The 16726-nt window shown below is 44.2% G+C and overlaps 1 protein-coding gene across 2 annotated transcripts in view; it reads right to left on the bottom strand.

Annotated features, from left to right (window-relative positions):
* Window positions 1-207: 207 nt before the first annotated feature.
* Window positions 208-16726, bottom strand: part of LUZP1 (leucine zipper protein 1) — an 80582-nt gene continuing 64063 nt past the window's right edge. For both annotated transcript variants that reach the window (XM_057532791.1, XM_057532783.1), the window contains 2 exons: window positions 6148-9326; window positions 208-4207 (listed from right to left, as the gene is read on the bottom strand). In XM_057532791.1, the coding sequence (XP_057388774.1) occupies window positions 4052-4207; window positions 6148-9207 (3216 nt within the window). In that variant the 5' untranslated portion in view covers window positions 9208-9326 and the 3' untranslated portion in view covers window positions 208-4051. The remainder of the gene's footprint in view (window positions 4208-6147; window positions 9327-16726) is intronic.

Genomic DNA, 16726 nt, shown 5'->3' on the forward strand with positions numbered 1-16726 from the left:
TATAATTCTAAGTCCAGTTACATGAGTCCGAGGAAATGTCCTTTCCCAAGCCTCAGCTATGTTTCCAGTCCTTATGGCAATCAGTAATTGGCTGAGTATTTTCAGTAAATGTAAATGAAATATACTAGCTGTACCAGTGCATAGCAACAGCTGTACACAGAGATGACATCAAGAAAAATGGCATCACTGACTCACATTCACACAAAGCACATGGAAACTAGGGAGCTTTATTGGTTACATATTGTGCTGCAGAGCCAACAGACAGCATTAGAGCCAGAGGATACATGCAGACAGGCAGCTTCAACTATACACATGCACCCAAGGAGCCCTGAGTCACTGCTCATGGCTTCGCCCTGGTTTCCAGCGACAGGGTCTGGCCTCCTTGGTCCCATGCTTGGAGCAGGAATGTAGGAGAAGCTGCTGCACCTAGACTCCAAGGAGCAGGGGAGAGACCAGAGCACCTGCCTGAGCAAGTAGGTGTGGACCAACAGATACTGATGTGTCCCCTAGCAAGGGGGCCTATAATGTAGTAAGAGTTTATTTGGGGGCTACTTCCCTAGCCCTCCCAATCTTTAAAATACAAAAAAAAAAAATAGACTTTATTCTCTTAAAAATACATTCCATTCAGTACATGTTCTGAGCTGTGAAGCAGCAGGAAAGTAGGGCCCCTTTCCTATGATCTTGGTTGCGAGGCTTTGAGGAGAACCCTGTTGTTCCCCACCCTGGGGTATTTAAAAGGTAATCCCTAAAAGCAGCTCTTCCAAATCAGTCTTGTCAGAGTAACGATCACCCCACACCAACAAAGGCAGCTGGGGACCCAGGGGCTGGGTCCCTGTTCCTTTACTGGGAAGTGATAGCACATGGCACTAACCCACTAAATATAAAGAACTAAAACTGCCCCAGGATGGCAAGTCCAAGACCAACACAGACGCTCCCACACCCCACGAGGGTGATGGCGTCACGTGCAGGCCTGCCTGTGGCCGAGGCTGGAATCCTTGGCCCCACTGCAAATCCCTGTGGCCCACCCGGGAACTGTTTCCTTGCTACGCAAAAGCAGAAACAGCCACAACTTCTCTGCCCACCGTCCCTGCAGCTTTCTCTGGTTGTTTCTAGTACCAGAGTGGTGAGAGACAGGCGGCAGCAGGTGGAGGAGACCAGCTCCTAGCACTGAGCCAGCTCTACTTCCTCCAAGCAAGCAGCTCTGGAGTGCCAGCTTCCCAGACCTTGCTAGGAACCCTCCCACACACCATACACCTGCCAGTAAAATTCCGAGTTAGAGCCAAGCTGCAGAAGAGGCTGGTCATAAAAGTGGGTTTGTTGGCTGGGACAGAGGGAATATTTGGCTTGATTAGACAACTATTCAACTACCCGGTCTCCCATTTGGAAGTTTCCTCCAGGACCCCTGATGGTGAGGCCTGGGTCCAGACGGTCACACCTAGATTGCTTTTCAGAAACAGGCCTTCCAACTTTGGAATTTGACAGCCAGCCTTGCCAGCCATTTGAAGCCCAGAGGAACTGAGCCTCTAGCGTTCACTTGCTATTACAAATATATTTTCTGCAATGCTGAGGACATTTAAAAATAAAATCTATTTTACAGCGGCTCTAGAAAGTGTGCAGATTAAGGAAACAAAATATTTATCCTGAAATAACTGTTACAATCAAACCCTATTGCACTCAGATTTTAAGACAGCAGCCCCAGCAAAAGGGCACCATAGCTGTCCCTCTTCCACAGAGCATTCTGGGTGGTGGCAGATGTTGGTGCTGCTAAAATGTGGAAAGATCCAGACTTTGGCACCAGGAGCTACAGCACCAGAATCCAGGGCTCCAACGCCCAAAAAGACAAGAATTACTGGCGAGATCTTTGTAGGCATCGTTTGGCGCCCTTCTGTTTCCACCAGCAACGAACCACAGACCTAATTTCCTATAGCCTCAGTTGACCGCCACAGGGGTCTGTTTCCTTTGGACTCTCAGGGTTGACAACCAGTTAAGAAGAATGGCAGGGAGGCTACAAGTGAGAGGTTGCAGCCTTGAGCCAATGACCCAGGAAAAGCAGCAGGAAAAGATTTTGAAAACAGCATCTTGAGTATCTGAGGCAGCAATGTGAAGAAAAGGCAAGCCACATGACAAATACCCTTAGATTGGCAAAACTCCAGAAAATGGAAGTATAAGCAAAACACTCCTGTCCGTGAAAGTCAGGTAGGTGCTCCCCAAGCCTCCTCCAGGATCGCCAAATCTGATGCAGACAAGGGAGGGGCGAACGCTGGTTCCCACCCTGAGCGGAGGCAGAGAAGATTCAAGAAGCACTGGAACAGGAGATACACACCTTGTGCTGTGGAAAGCACGTGGCCTGCTGTGTGGCACTGGGCAAGGTTGGTGTTGAAAAGGGCCGCAGAGACCATCTAACCTCACCCTTTCATTTTATAAACTGGAAAAGTGAGGCCAAGGGAACTTCTCCGAGTTCATCCTCATGACATTAAAACATGGGGAACTGGAAAGAATAAGGCCCAGAAAAACAAAGGTGATGGGAAGGACACACGTAAACCCATTTGGACAATACCTTCCACAAGTGAGAATCACCCCCACAGGGAGGAAACAGAAAAATCTTAGAATGCCAGACTTAGGATCCTTAGAGACCATCCATTTCAAAGAATTCATTTTACAGATAAGGAAACTGAGGCCCCAAGGTCACATAGCAAGGAAGTACAAAGCCATGAAGAAAATTCAGCTTTCCTGATTTCCACTCTAATGCTCTTTCACTATGAAGGAACAGTGTCTGCTTCATAAAGGTAGCCTTTGAAAGGGGATCCCTTCTTTGAACTGAGAGAATGCTATAGAAAAAGCAGTGCCAAGAATGTACGGTTCTTTCCCCACGTGATTGGTATAAGGAATCTAATCAATTTTTCTTTATGTGGCTTCCTGAAAGGTTTGCTGCATTTTGAATTGTATGAATCTAGGGCCCTTGATGGGCACGTATTACCTTTCCTCCAATGAAGTCATCATAATGATAGTTGGTTTGCAGAAATCATGGGCCCACTTCTGTAGGAATGCATCAGCTTGGTAAAGTGCGATACCTCCTCCACGGGGGATGAGGAGGAGGAACAAAGTCCATGCCTTTCATGGAGCCATTGCTTTGTGGAGTGACTAAGGGGAAATCGCTTCTTCCTGTCTACTTTCCCCCGTGCTGGCGCTTCCTAGAAGGCAGAGTATGCTGGGTCAGGCCCAGGTTAGTCTGGGAGTATTCCAGAGGAGAAAACAACGAAGTCAGCCTGAAGTCTCCAGCCACAGGAGAGGAGCAGGCAAGGCCAGCAGCATGTTGGTGCCCAGGGAAGGAGATGCATGAGGCTCGTGCACTTCCAGGTGCCTTTGGAAGGTGAACAGAGAGCCGGGGTTGTGGGGGGGAGGGGGGGCGGCGGGGGGGTGTGTGTGTGATGTCATTCCAGTAGGTGGGTACCCGTGTGCTCTGCCCCCAGGAAACAATGGTCAGCCGGGGGCCAAGTCAGAGAAACTTCAACCTAAAGGTTGAAGTTTAAACCCCTGTAAAAGTCTGAGGAACTCCACAGGGGAAGAAATGGAACCCCCTAGATGGAGCTGATGGCTGGTGGGTGCATAGGCCCCTGGGGCAAATGAGGAATGAACTGGATGTGGTGAGGAGACTAAGAAATCAGAACATTAACCACAGAAGGGGTTGCCCTATGACACAGAACCCACCAAGGAGCAGAGAAGAGATTTGGCTGCTGCTGTGTGGTGGGGATAACAAGGGGTTTCTATGTCTTTCCTCATTTGGGGGCCAGAGTGGCCCATCCTACCTGGGGGATGGGGACAGGGACAAGGAGAGAAGACTCATGCATCAGGGAAGGCTGGCCCTGGGTGACCGTGTCCAGCTTGTAGTTTCTGATTCCCTCTGGCCAACTGGCAAAAAATGAGCCACAGCCTGGCTCTCTGCCAGTCTCCCAGCCAAGGCCTGGTTTCTGGCCTGGTTCCTTCACAGGGCAGGAAGGCGGAAGAGCTGAGAAGCAGGAGCAGAGGAGACGGCAGACCTCACCCAGCTGGCTCAGTCTTCCTCAGCACAGGGCCTGTTTGGCCGTAACCGTTCCTCAGCCCGGGATCGCCCAGGCTCTGGCAGCCCCGGCTTTGCAGACAGTTCAGACCTTTCGAGGGAGTTCTGCAGTCGCCTGTAGACACTGAGTGTGCAGTCGTCACCTTCCTCCTGTGCCAACAGATGACAAAAGTCAGCTGCAGAGAACAATACAGTGAATAATAAGACACCCTCACTCCCCACCCCAATGGCCCTCTCTAACAGAGGGAGATGGAGTGCAGACCGACCACAGCAGAACTGCAAAGGACTGGCCAATATAAAAGTTCCACCTACCAACTCCAAGCTGCTGAGAGCTCCTAGGGTAGACTGGGAGGCTCACAGCTGAACAGGAGCCCTAAAAAGGGACAGGACCGGGAACAGGGCCACTGGAGTGGGACCTCCAAGTAGGGGCCAGCATTACTGGAGTGTTGCACGTGCAGGCTGCAGGCCTCTCAGGGTGAGAGCCATTTGCTCGCTGGAGAGGCAGGGAAGTATGAAAAGGAAGCTGGACAGCTCTTATCCTACTTCCCACCTACAGACTACCAAAAAGCTCACGTATACCTTTCCTACCAAATCTCATCTCATATGTGCCCCTCATCCTATATTTCTCAGACATCCACAGATTCAGCTTCATCCAACTCTCTGCACTCATCTTCTACCAGAATTCTGCCTTTTTAATGTTCTTGTTGCTCCTCCCCAGCTAATGCAGATCAAAGAATATGAGTGAGAAAGTCTGGTTGGCAAGGTAAAAGAGCATTGGATTTAGAGACAAGAATCTTGGATTCAAATCTTAGCTCTTCCAGTAATTCACCTGGGTGGCCTTGGTGAAGAGACCCTTTGTGTCGCTGACCCTCAGTTTCTACATCTAAAAAATAGGGATAATATCCCCCCCCACACACCAGGGCTGTTGGAGAGACTGAATAAGATAGCAGGTGGGGAAGTGCTTTATTTAAAGTACCCTGTAAAGACTCAGGGCTTTTCAACTTAACACACAGTCACCACCTGCCTTTTAAAAGAAAGGAACAGGGACTTCCCTGGTAGTCCAGTGGTTAAGAATCCGCCTTCCAATGCAGGGGGCGCAGGTTCGATCCCTGGTTGGGGAACTAAGATCCCACATGCCACGGGGCAACTAAGCCTGCATGCTCTAGAGCCCGCGCGCCTCAACTAGAGAGAAGCCCACACACCGCAACGAAAGATCCCGCATGCCGCAACTAAGACCCGACACAGCCAAAAATAAATATTTAAACAAATAATAAAAGAAGGGAACAATCTCTAGGTCAAAAATATCTTTCTTCATCACAGGACTCACATCTAAAAGACACTCCTGGGGGCTTCCCCTTCATATGTTGTTCTGGCACTCTGACCCTCACATAAGGAAAGATTCTAGATTTGTCTATCCAGTAACAAGCCACACTGAACCAGCCCTAACCTCAGACTGATGACATAATGGGCTAGATAGGTGTCTGGGACAAAAAGTGATGCTCGGGCATAAAGCTTATCCAAGTAGGCCCAGTATAAGCCCCAGCTCTCCTCAGCCCCTACATGCCAGCAGCTGGCAAAGATCTGTCTAAACTGAGGCAGCCAAAGAACTCATTTCCTTGGCTCCATCTCTGCTCTACAGAAAGTCACCGTGCTTCCTCCTTTTACCCGGAACCTCCCAACAGCTGCAGCTGATTCTTGTGCTTCTAGGTACTGCTCTGTGGGGCTATAAGGGGAGCGAGCTCCTTTGGCGACCCTGGCAAACCAAGAGAACAGAGGCCACATCTCTCCTTTTTTGTAGCCTTCATATATGAAGGCAAAATGAAGGGGACAAATCGGGGAAAAGATTTTGGAAATTCATGCTGCTCTCTGCCAAATACCTTCTTCAAGGTACTTCATTCTTCTTTAAGGCCAAATCCAACTTATTTTCAACAGTTCTCTGAACTACCCAGTTCTATTCAGTGTTTCCCAGCCCCACAGTCTCCATAATCCTGAGTCACACAGGCCAGGGCAGAGGGGAACAAAAAAGAAAGTAAAGGAGAAAAGGGGAAAGTGGAAGGAGAACAGGAGAGAGGGAAAGAAGTGGGACTTACCATGCCTGCCAAGTGGTTCCAGGCTTCAGCTGTGACAGCATCTCCTACCCGATTCCGACGAGTGAGCACCTCTGACACGGTGAGGCTGCTTTGGGTCCTTCTGGAGGAGAGCTCGGGGGCATCCCCTGAGTTGCCTACCCTTCGAGTGCCCTGCTCAAAAAGGTAGGAGCTGGGCTGTTCAAGGTCTGAATAGTCTGTGGAAGATCTCTGGATGTAGGTGTTGGTAGATTCCACATTTTTACCTATTCGAGTTGGGGGGTCTTCTAAAGAGTTCAAGTCTCGCCTACTCTTCCAGGCATTTCTCACAGTAACGTGTCTGCCATCTGAAGAGCCCACTTCTAAAGGGCCACTATGGCTTTTCCACCTGATTGTCTCCGCCGTGGGTGCATGGCTATTCCTCTCCACAGGATCTGATGGCTTGATTATAATGCTGCTCCGAGAGACCACCGTTTCCGGCCTGTTCTTTGGGGCCCCATCTCCCATTCTTTCAGCTTCTGTGAACTGCAGGGTGATGTCATGTTTGTGAATGGAGAGCTCAAAGGGGGAGCTGACATGGTTACTAACCGACGTGAGCTCTGGTGGCCCAACCTGGATGTTGCTGGTGGATGTGTGCCTCTCCCGCTGGGCCTCGCCTAGAGCGGCTCTCGGGCTGCTGCTGTCAGAGGGGTAGATGGTTATACTGCTTGTCACTTTGTTTGGCCCTGGTTTGGAAGGAGACTTCTGTTTTTCCAATGTGGCCTCGGTTCCAGATCCTCCCATGACTTTTTTCACATCCTTATCAATGATGACAGGTTTGATGATGGCTCTAGATCGCAAGGCCTCTCTGGGGCTAAAGGGCCGCTGGCTTTTTACCCCGGCACCATTGGCCTCTGGGAGCTCCACGGCATTGGTGGAGGCTCTGACAGGTTTCCCAGATTCATTTTCTGTTCCCACATCTTTATCATTCTCAAAGAGGGAGGTTCTAAGTCCCCCTCGGGATTTGGCCTTTTCTCTAGAGTTGGGCTGTTGCTTGGGCTCTGGAGTAATGGTTGTGTTTACCAATTTGGCAGTAACAAGAGACACCATGTCCATATCATCATCTGAGTCTGGCTTCTCTCTGCCACTGGATTTGATGACTCGACACCTCAGGGCCTCATGCTGACTACTGTCTTCCATCACAACTGCTATGGGTTGATCAACTCCTTCTTTATTTGGGGTTGAAAAGCCCTGAAGGATGTTCTCTTGGCTTCTGGAGCTATAAGGATACTTTGATAAAGGTGAAGCCTTGGAATTTGGGAAACTGGTATCAGCCTCTGAGCCGTTGGCAGCCTTTTTCCCCTTAGAGAGCCCTTCTGAGGAAGATCTTCTAGATGTTGCCAGAGCTCCCATGGCCTTAGAACTGCCAGAGTCTGCAGCCTGAGTTAATTGACTTCCATTGCCAGGCACCTGCCCCCTCTTGCCAAAGAGGGCCTCGGTGGAGGTGTCAGAAGCCTTGTCACCTCTCCCTGATGTGTCATTGGGAGCAGATCCATGGGTGGTATCACTAAATGTTCGTGTTGTCTTCTCTATTTTCCCCTTCAGCCCACTCTCAGTACCTGGCTTGGGAGTGCCCTTCCAAACTTTATTGTGCTCCTGAGCAGCTGGCGGGTAGCGGCTAAGCACTGACGGCTGCTCCCTGGACTTCTTCCCTTCACTCTGAGAGGAGCCAGATGTGAATCGATCTTCAGTTCTCTTTGTCTCCTGAGTCCCACTGTCTGCACCTGCCCCTGTGCTGGAAGCTTTGGCTGCCCTCCTGTTGGTAAAGCTGGGAGAGGAAACCTGCCTGTTGCTCAGAGGATAGTTTTCATTGTTGAGAACAAATTCCCTGTTTCGGTGCCTTTCCCGCTTATGCTGAGGGGACAGTTCCCGGGGTGTGTGCTTGGACACAGGTGCCTCATTCCCATGCCCTCTAAACTTAGTCCTCTCGTGCCTGCCTTTGCTGGACAGGAAAGCATCTTCCCCTTCTACCTCTCCGTTCTCTAATTCTTTCTGTTTCTTGATTTGTAGCTTTATCTCCTCCAGCTGGCTGGCTAAGAGTTTGTTTTTATTTTGTTCACTTAGGTAATTATCCTGAAGGTCATTATTTTTGGCCCTCATTTTCTTAAGCTCTTCCTCCAAAGATTCAAAATGTTTGATTTGTGTCTTAAGTTTCTCAATCTCTTGGTTAAGGTCTTTTACTTTGTTGTCTTCCTGATTTCGGTTCTTTTCATTTTCTGATTTGTTTCTTGTTTCATTCTCTACCTGCTTTAGATAGTCCAGAGTGCCCTTCCTTCTTGATTCTTTGGATGGCAGTGTGGAAGAGATACCATCCTCAATTCGTAGGTCATTCCTTTCCAGAAGATTAGAAGCATTCCTTGTATAATCTCGGTTCATTTTTTTGTTCTGCTCCAATTTTTGAGTGAGCTCTTTTATCAGTTTCTCGTTTTCTTTCTCCTTTTCATTCAAGTATTTTCTCTCACTTACAAAGGTCAGAGTTAATGATTTCAGCTTTTCTAACTCTGACACTAAACTCTGCTCAGTTTTATCCAGCCGGTCCTCAGAAGATTCTAGTTCTTTCACTTTGACCCTGAGCATTTCCAGCTCAGAGGAGATTTTCTTTGTCAGGTTTCTCTCCTCATTCAGGCTCAAACACAGTTGGGTACAGTCATTCTTACTCCTGCTAAAGGCCTCCTCTAGCTTCTCCAGTTCAGCCATTCGTTTCTGAAGCTGCTCAATCTCAGATTTTAGCTCCCGGGTGAGGTTTTCCTCCTCTTCAAGTTTCTCCTTCATCTGCTGACAGAGATCCTCTGCTCTCTTAATTTCCTCATCTTTGCCTTCAATTCTCAGCACTCGCTGACGCAGCACTTCAATCTCAGCCAACATGCTGGAGTTGCTGCCTTCTGCCTGAATCACCTTGTCCTGGAGATCCAGGAGCTCATCCTCTGCTTTCTGGAGGTTTTTTGTGGCTTCCTCCAACTCATCAAGACGGCGGCTTAGACTCTGTAACTTAAACCGCAGGTGGCGGCTGGAAGCAGTATCCTTGTAGCTTGTAAATTCAGCCATGTCTACTGCCAGCCAATGTGGGCTCCTAGAGGCACCCAATTCCACTCGAGGGGATGAGAAATGGTTACCTTTCTCTTGGCATCCACAACCTTCTTTGGCAGCTGGAGACCATTATCAGTCTACAGAAGAAAAGCAGAAAGCATGTCAGGCAGCAAATCTAAAATCTCCACTTCAGCTCCCAGTTGTAAAGAGTTCCCATATGTAATTCTTGTGCCTAGAACACGGCAGGTGTTGAAATTTGTTGAATGACTGAATTTGACTAAACCTGCAGGAAAACACTGGTTCTTTATGGCTGATGCCTAGTTTCACCCTAATGAAGAATGCCACCAATGGCAGCATGGCAAAAAGACACAGAAAAATGCCTCATTTACATGACCAACTGTTTGATATTCAGGAAGCAAAGCCCAACCCAAGAAGGATAAAAATAAAATCTGCACCTAGAAGCATCATAAGGATACAGCAGAATACCACAAGATATTTTAAAAGCAATAAGGGTGGGGGGAGCAAATATTCTATGAAGAAATAACAACTGAACTGGATTCTCAGCAGAAACTTTCAAGTGGATGTCAAGAAGATAAAAGACATGATAACATCTTTCAAAGTTCTAAGAGAAAATAACTGTAACCTAGAAGTAAATCTCCTATAAGTAAATACCAAGAGAAACTATGAAAGAAAGATATAATTAGTCAGAAACACTTTGAGAACAAATAAAAGGAAAATAAAAACTTAAGTGTTTATGACTGAAAAAACTATTGATAGACATACTTCAAAATACAGAAACTGATCATTTAAAGAAGGCATTAGATGCAAGAAGGAAAAGAAATTACCCAAACAAGCACTGATTCAGTTAAACAATAAAAATCAATTAGGGATTGGTTTTATCCTGCTCCTTCTCCCCAAAGTGGAACTGAAACACTAAACAATAACATGTAAATCATAAAGAGAGAAATCAGAATTCAAGTGTTCTTAGAATGTTACATTCTTTGCGAAGAGGATAGTGTTATTATAACTAACTTTAGACCTTGTTAAGAATAGATATTAATCATATATCTGATAAGGCATTAATAAGCAGAATATATAAAGAACTCCTACAACTTAACAACGAAAAAGAACCTGATTTAAAAATGGGAAAAGGACTTGAATAGACATTTCTCCAAAGATGATATCCAAGGACGACTACTTTCAAAAAACAAAAAGTGTACAGATGTGGAGAACTGGAACCCTTGTACACTGTTGGTGGGAAAATGCTATAGCTACTATGGAAAAACATGATGGTGGTTCCTCAAAAAATTAAAAACTAATTACCATATGATCCAGCAATTCCACTTCTGGATATATATCCAAAAAATGAAAGAATGACCTCAGAGGGATGTTTGCACACCTGTTTTTTTTAATTTTTCTTCTGGCCACACCGTGCAACTTGCGGGATCTTACTTCCCCAACCAGGGATCGAACCCAGGCCCCTTGCAGTGGAAGCGCAGAGTCCTAACCACTGGACTGCCAGGGAAGTCCCCATACCTATGTTCATAGCAGCATTTTTCACAAGAGCCAAAAGGTGGAAGCAACCTAAATGTCCATCAGTGGATGAATGGATACACAAAATGTGGTTTATACATACAATGAAATGTTATTCAATCTTAAAAAGGAAGGAAATTCTGACGCTTCAACATGGATGCACCTTGAGGACGTTGTACTAAGTGAAATAATCCAGTCACAAAAGACAAATACTGTATGATTTCACGTATATGAGGTATCTGGAATAGTCAAATTCATAGAAACAAAGTAGAATGGTGATGGCCAGAGGCTGAGGGAAAGAGGAAATAGGGACTTGTTGTTCAATGGGTATAGAGTTTCAGTTCTGCAAGATAAAAAATGTTCCAGAGATTGGTTGGACAACAGTGTGTATATATACTTAACACTACTAAAAAAGTGTACATTTAAAAATGGTTAAGATGATACATTTTATGTTAATGCATTTTTTTGCCAAAATAAAAAATAATTTTTAAAAACGTTAAGGCACGAAAGAAGTAAAATACATAGAGATGGTAGGGTAGACTTTGAGTTTCTGGTCCAGCATGTAAGGAGCTTCTAAAGTCATCACTTCTTCCTGACAAGTAAAAAGCTGAACAAACAAAATCAACAACTCTTCTTAGATCCATCAGAGAACTGAGGTTACAGAGAAAAGTGCTTCCCCCAAAGTTAAACAGACAAGTGGATACAGAGAACGCAATTTACCAGAGCAGAAATGCAGGAGTAGAAACCTCCACGGGAACTAATACCAGGGTAGGAAAACCTAAACTGCAACTGACAAACTTCTCGAGGCTCAGGGTGGACAACTCTGGGAGTCAAAAACAACAGGGGGTGTCTCAGTCTTAGGTGGGGGATGCACCACACTTTGTGAGCTTTACCTCCAGGAGCTGTACCAGGTTCCCACAGTGAAGATGGGAAAAAATCCCCTCATGCTTCCAGCTGGAGGAGGGTAAATTAACCATTTTGAAACCAGGGTCTAACCTATTAGAGTCTTATCCGAGCCTAACTAACCTGGGGGAAGGAAAATACCCAACTCCAGCTACCTCTAACTTTCTACATGGTGGAAGGAATATGCCCAACTCCAGCCATCCTGTACTGCCTAGGGGATGGGGTAGGGAGAGGGGTGGCACGTAGAACCTGACACTGAGAAGCACTTGTGAAATTCATAGCCCAGGGGCCCAGGATTATTAAAAAACTGAGACCTAATCATGGGACAACAAGATACTTCCCCTTCCCCAACAGTGTACCACAACATCACTAAAGGCCTACTTACCTAAGTTATTTTTACCCAGGACATCATGTCCAGCTTTCAACAAAAAATTACAAGGCATACTAAAAGACAAAAACACAGTTTAAAGAAACAGAGCAAGCATCAGAACCAGACTCAGATATGGAAGAGCTGTTAGAATTATCAGACAGAAATTCAAAACGACTATGATTAATATGCTAAAGACTCTAATGGCAAAATTAGACAACATGCAAGAACATATGGGTAATGTAAGAAAAGAAATAGAAATTATAGAAAAGAATCAAAAAGAAACGTTAGAGATCAAAAACACCAACAGAAATGAAAAATGCCTTTGTCGCATTAGTAAACTAGACACAGCTGGTAAAGAATCTCTGAGCTTGAGGATATGTCAGTAGCAACTTCTAAACCTGAAAAGCAAAGAGAAAGAAAGACTGCAAAAAAAATGGAACAGAATATCCAAGAAGTGTGGGATAACTACAAGAAGTGTAACACATGCGTAACAGGAATACTAGAAGAAGAAAGGAAGAGAAGAAAAATTTGAAGCAATAATGACAGAATTTCCCCAAATTAATGTCAGCACCAAACCACAGATTCAGGAAGCTCAGAACACCAAGCAGGATAAATGCTAAAAAGAAAAACAAAAACAAAAACACTGAGGCATATCATATTCACACTACAGAAAATCAAAGATAAAGGAAAAATCCTGAAAGAACCCAGAGGAAAAAACACCTTACCTACAGAGGAACAAAGATAAGAATTAACTTCTCAGAAATCATGCAAGTGACAAGACAGTAGAGTGAAATATTTTAAATGTTGAGAGAAAAACACCACCAATCTAGATTGCTATACCCTACAAAATTATCCTTCAAAAGTAAAGGAGAGGGACTTCCCTGGTGGTCCAGTGGTAAAGAATCCACCTTCCAGCGCAGGACAACAACAACAACAAAATAAACACTCTTCTCAAGTTCACATGGAACATTCACCAAGACAGACTACATTCTGGGTCATAAAACACACCCAAACAAATTTAAAAGAAACTATACAGTGTCTACTCCCAGACCACAATGGAATGGAACTAGAAGTCAGTACCAGAAAGATAGCTGGAATGCCAAAATATGTGGAGATTAAACAACACACTTCTAAATAACACATGGGTCAAAGAAGAAATCTCAAGAGAAATGTTTTAAGTATTTTGAACCAAATGAAAACGAAATACAACTTTATCAAAAGTTGTGGGGTGTAGCAAACGCAATGCTTAGAGGCAAATTTATAGCACTGAATGAATATATTAGTAAAGAATGAAGATCTACAATCAATAAACTCCTATTTTAGGGAACTAGAAAAAAGAAGAACAAATTAAAACCAAAGTAAGCTGAAGAAAAGAAATAATAAAAATTAGAGTAGAAATCAATAAAACCGAAAAAAGAAAATCAATAGAGAAAAAAAATCAATGAAACCAAAAGCTGGTTCTTTGAAAATATCAATAAAATCAATCAGCCTCTTGCCAGGCTAACTAAGAAAAAAAAGAGAGAAAACACAAATTACTAATAACCCAATGCAGGGGGCCCAGGTTTGATCCCTGGTCAGGGAACTACATCCCACATGCATGCCGCAACTAAGGAGCCCACCTGCCACAACTAAGGAGCCCACCTGCCGCAACTAAGACCTGGCACAACCAAATAAAGAAATAAATATTTTTTTAAAAAAAAGAAATGAAAGAGGGACATCACTACAGATCCCATGGACCCTAAAAGGATAATAAAGGAATATTATGAATAACTCCATGCACACAAACTTGATAGCTTAGATGAAATCAATTTCTTGAAAGACACAATCTACCAAAACTCACACAAGAAGAAAAAGACAATCTTAACAGACCTGTATCTATTAAATAAATTGAATCAATATTTAATAACCTTGCAAAACAGAAAGCACCAGGCCCATCATTTCACTGATGAAATTATACCAATAAATTATACCAAGTATCTACAACCTCTTCCAAAAATAGAAGCAAAGGGAATACTTCCTAACTTGTCCTTTGATGCCAGCATTACATTAACAACAAAAGCAAAAACATTACAAGAAAAGAAAACTACAGCCCAATATCTCTCATGAACACAGATGCAAAAATCCTTAATGAAATATTAGTAAATGAAATCCAACACTGTATAAAAATAATTATACACCACAACTAAGCGTGATTTGTCCCAGGTATGCAGGGCTGGTTCAGTATTCAAAAATCAATAAATGAAATCCACCACACTGACAGGTTAAAGAAGAAAAATCACATGATCATATTAATAGATGCATAAAAGCACTTGACAAAATTCAATACCCATTCATAATAAAAACTCTCAGCAAGCTAGGAACAGAGGGGAACTTCCTCAAGTTGATAAAGAACATCTACAAAAAACCCTACAGATAACATCATACCTAATTGTGGGAAGTCCAAAGCTTTCTCGCTAAGATCAAGAACAAGGCAAGGATGTCCCCTCCTATCAGAGCTTCTCAAAATTTACTTAAGTCCTAGCTAACACAGTAAGACAAGAAAAGAGAAGAAAAGGTATACTGATTGGGAAAGAAGAAATAAAACTGTCTTTGTTCACAGATGACATGACTGTCTTATGTAGAAAATCTAAATGAATCAAAAAAAAAAAACTCCTGGAACTAATAAGCTATTATAACTATAGCAAGGTTGCAGGATATAAGGTTAACATACAAAAGTCAATCAATTTCCTGTATATACCAGCAATGAACACGTGGAATTCAAAATTAAAAACACAATACCCTTTGTATTAGCAGCTCCTAAAATGAAATACACAGGTATAAATCTCACAAAATATGTACAAGATCTATATGAAGAAAACCACAAAACTCTGATGAAGAATTAAATAAATAAAGAGATATTCCATGTTCCTGGATTCTAACACTCAGTATTATCCAAATTCAGTTCTTCCCAATTTGACCTCTAGATTCAATGCAATCTCAATCAAAATCCCAGCAAGTTATTTTGTGGATATAGACAAATGGATTCTAAAATTTACATGGAGAGGCAAAAGACCCAGTACAGCCAATGCTATATTGAAGGAGAACAACAGAGTTGGAGAACTGATGCTACCCAACTTCAAGACTCACTATAAAAGCTACAATATTCAAGACTGTGTGATACTGGTGAGAGAAAAGACAAACAGATTAATGGAACAGAACAGAGAGCCCAGAAATAGACCCACAGAAATATGGTCACCTGATCTTTGACAAAGAAGCAAGGGCAATACAACAGAAAGACAGTCTTTTCAACAAATGGTGCTAGAACAAATTAGACATTCACGTGCAAAACTATCAATATAGACACAGACCTTACACCCTTTACAAACACTAACTTGAAATGGGTCACATCCCTAAATGTAATACATAAAACTATAAAACACCTGGAAGGTATCATAAGGAGAATACCTAGTGACCCTGGGTTTGGCTATGACTTCTTAGATACAACACCAAAGGTACAATTCATGAAAGGAGTAATTGATAAAATGAACTTCATTAAAATTAAAAACTGCTCTGTAAGACAATGTCAAGAGAATGAGAAGACAAGCCACAGACTGAAGGAAAAAAAACTTGCAAAGGACACATCTGATAACAATAAGAAAATCTGATTTTAAAATGGGCCAAAGACCTTAACAGACACTTCACTAAAGAAGATCTACAGATGGCAAATAAGCATATGAAAAGATGCTCCAACATCACCTGTCATCAGGGAAATGCAAATTTAAAGTTACCACTAGGGGCTTCCCTGGTGGCGCAGTGGTTGAGAATCTGCCTGCTAATGCAGGGGACACGGGTTCGAGCCCTGGTCTGGGAAGATCCCACATGCCACGGAGCAACTGGGCCCGTGAGCCACAGCTACTGAGCCTGCGCGTCTGGAGCCTGTGCCCCGCAACGGGAGGGGCCGCGATAGTGAAAGGCCCGCGCACCGCGATGAAGAGCGGTCCCCGCACCGCGATGAAGAGTGGCCCCCACTTGCCGTAACCAGAGAAAGCCCTCGCACGAACCGAAGACCCAACACAGCCAAAAATAAATAAATAAATAAATAAAGTAGCTATAAAATTAAAAAAAAAAAAAAAATAAAGTTACCACTACACCAAATGCTAGTAAGGATGTGAACAACAGGAACTCTCCTTGCTAGTGAAGATGCAAAATGGTACAGCCACTTTTATTTTATTTTATTTTATTTTTTTTATTTATTTATTTTTGGCTGTGTTGGGTCTTCGGTTCGTGCGAGGGCTTTCTCCAGTTGCGGCAAGCGGGGGCCACTCTTCATCGCGGTGCGGGGACCGCTCTTCATCGCGGTGCGCGGGCCTTTCTCTATCGCGGCCCCTCCCGTCGCGGGGCACAGGCTCCAGACGCGCAGGCTCAGCAATTGTGGCTCACGGGCCCAGCTGCTCCGTGGCATGTGGGATCTTCCCAGACCAGGGCTCGAACCCGTGTCCCCTGCATTAGCAGGCAGATTCTCAACCACTGCGCCACCAGGGAAGCCCCGGTACAGCCACTTTTAGAAGACAGTTTGGTGGTTTCTTACAAAACTAAACATACTCAGCCATATGATGCAGCAATAGCAGCACAGATAAGATGCAGAATATTATATACAGAATGGATAAACAACAAGGTCCGACTGTATAGCACAGGGAACTATATTCAATATCCTGTAGTAAACCATATATATATGTAACTGAATCACTTTGC

Source organism: Balaenoptera acutorostrata, chromosome 1, assembly GCF_949987535.1.
Source record: "Balaenoptera acutorostrata chromosome 1, mBalAcu1.1, whole genome shotgun sequence".
In the NCBI taxonomy this organism is placed as follows: domain Eukaryota; kingdom Metazoa; phylum Chordata; class Mammalia; order Artiodactyla; family Balaenopteridae; genus Balaenoptera; species Balaenoptera acutorostrata.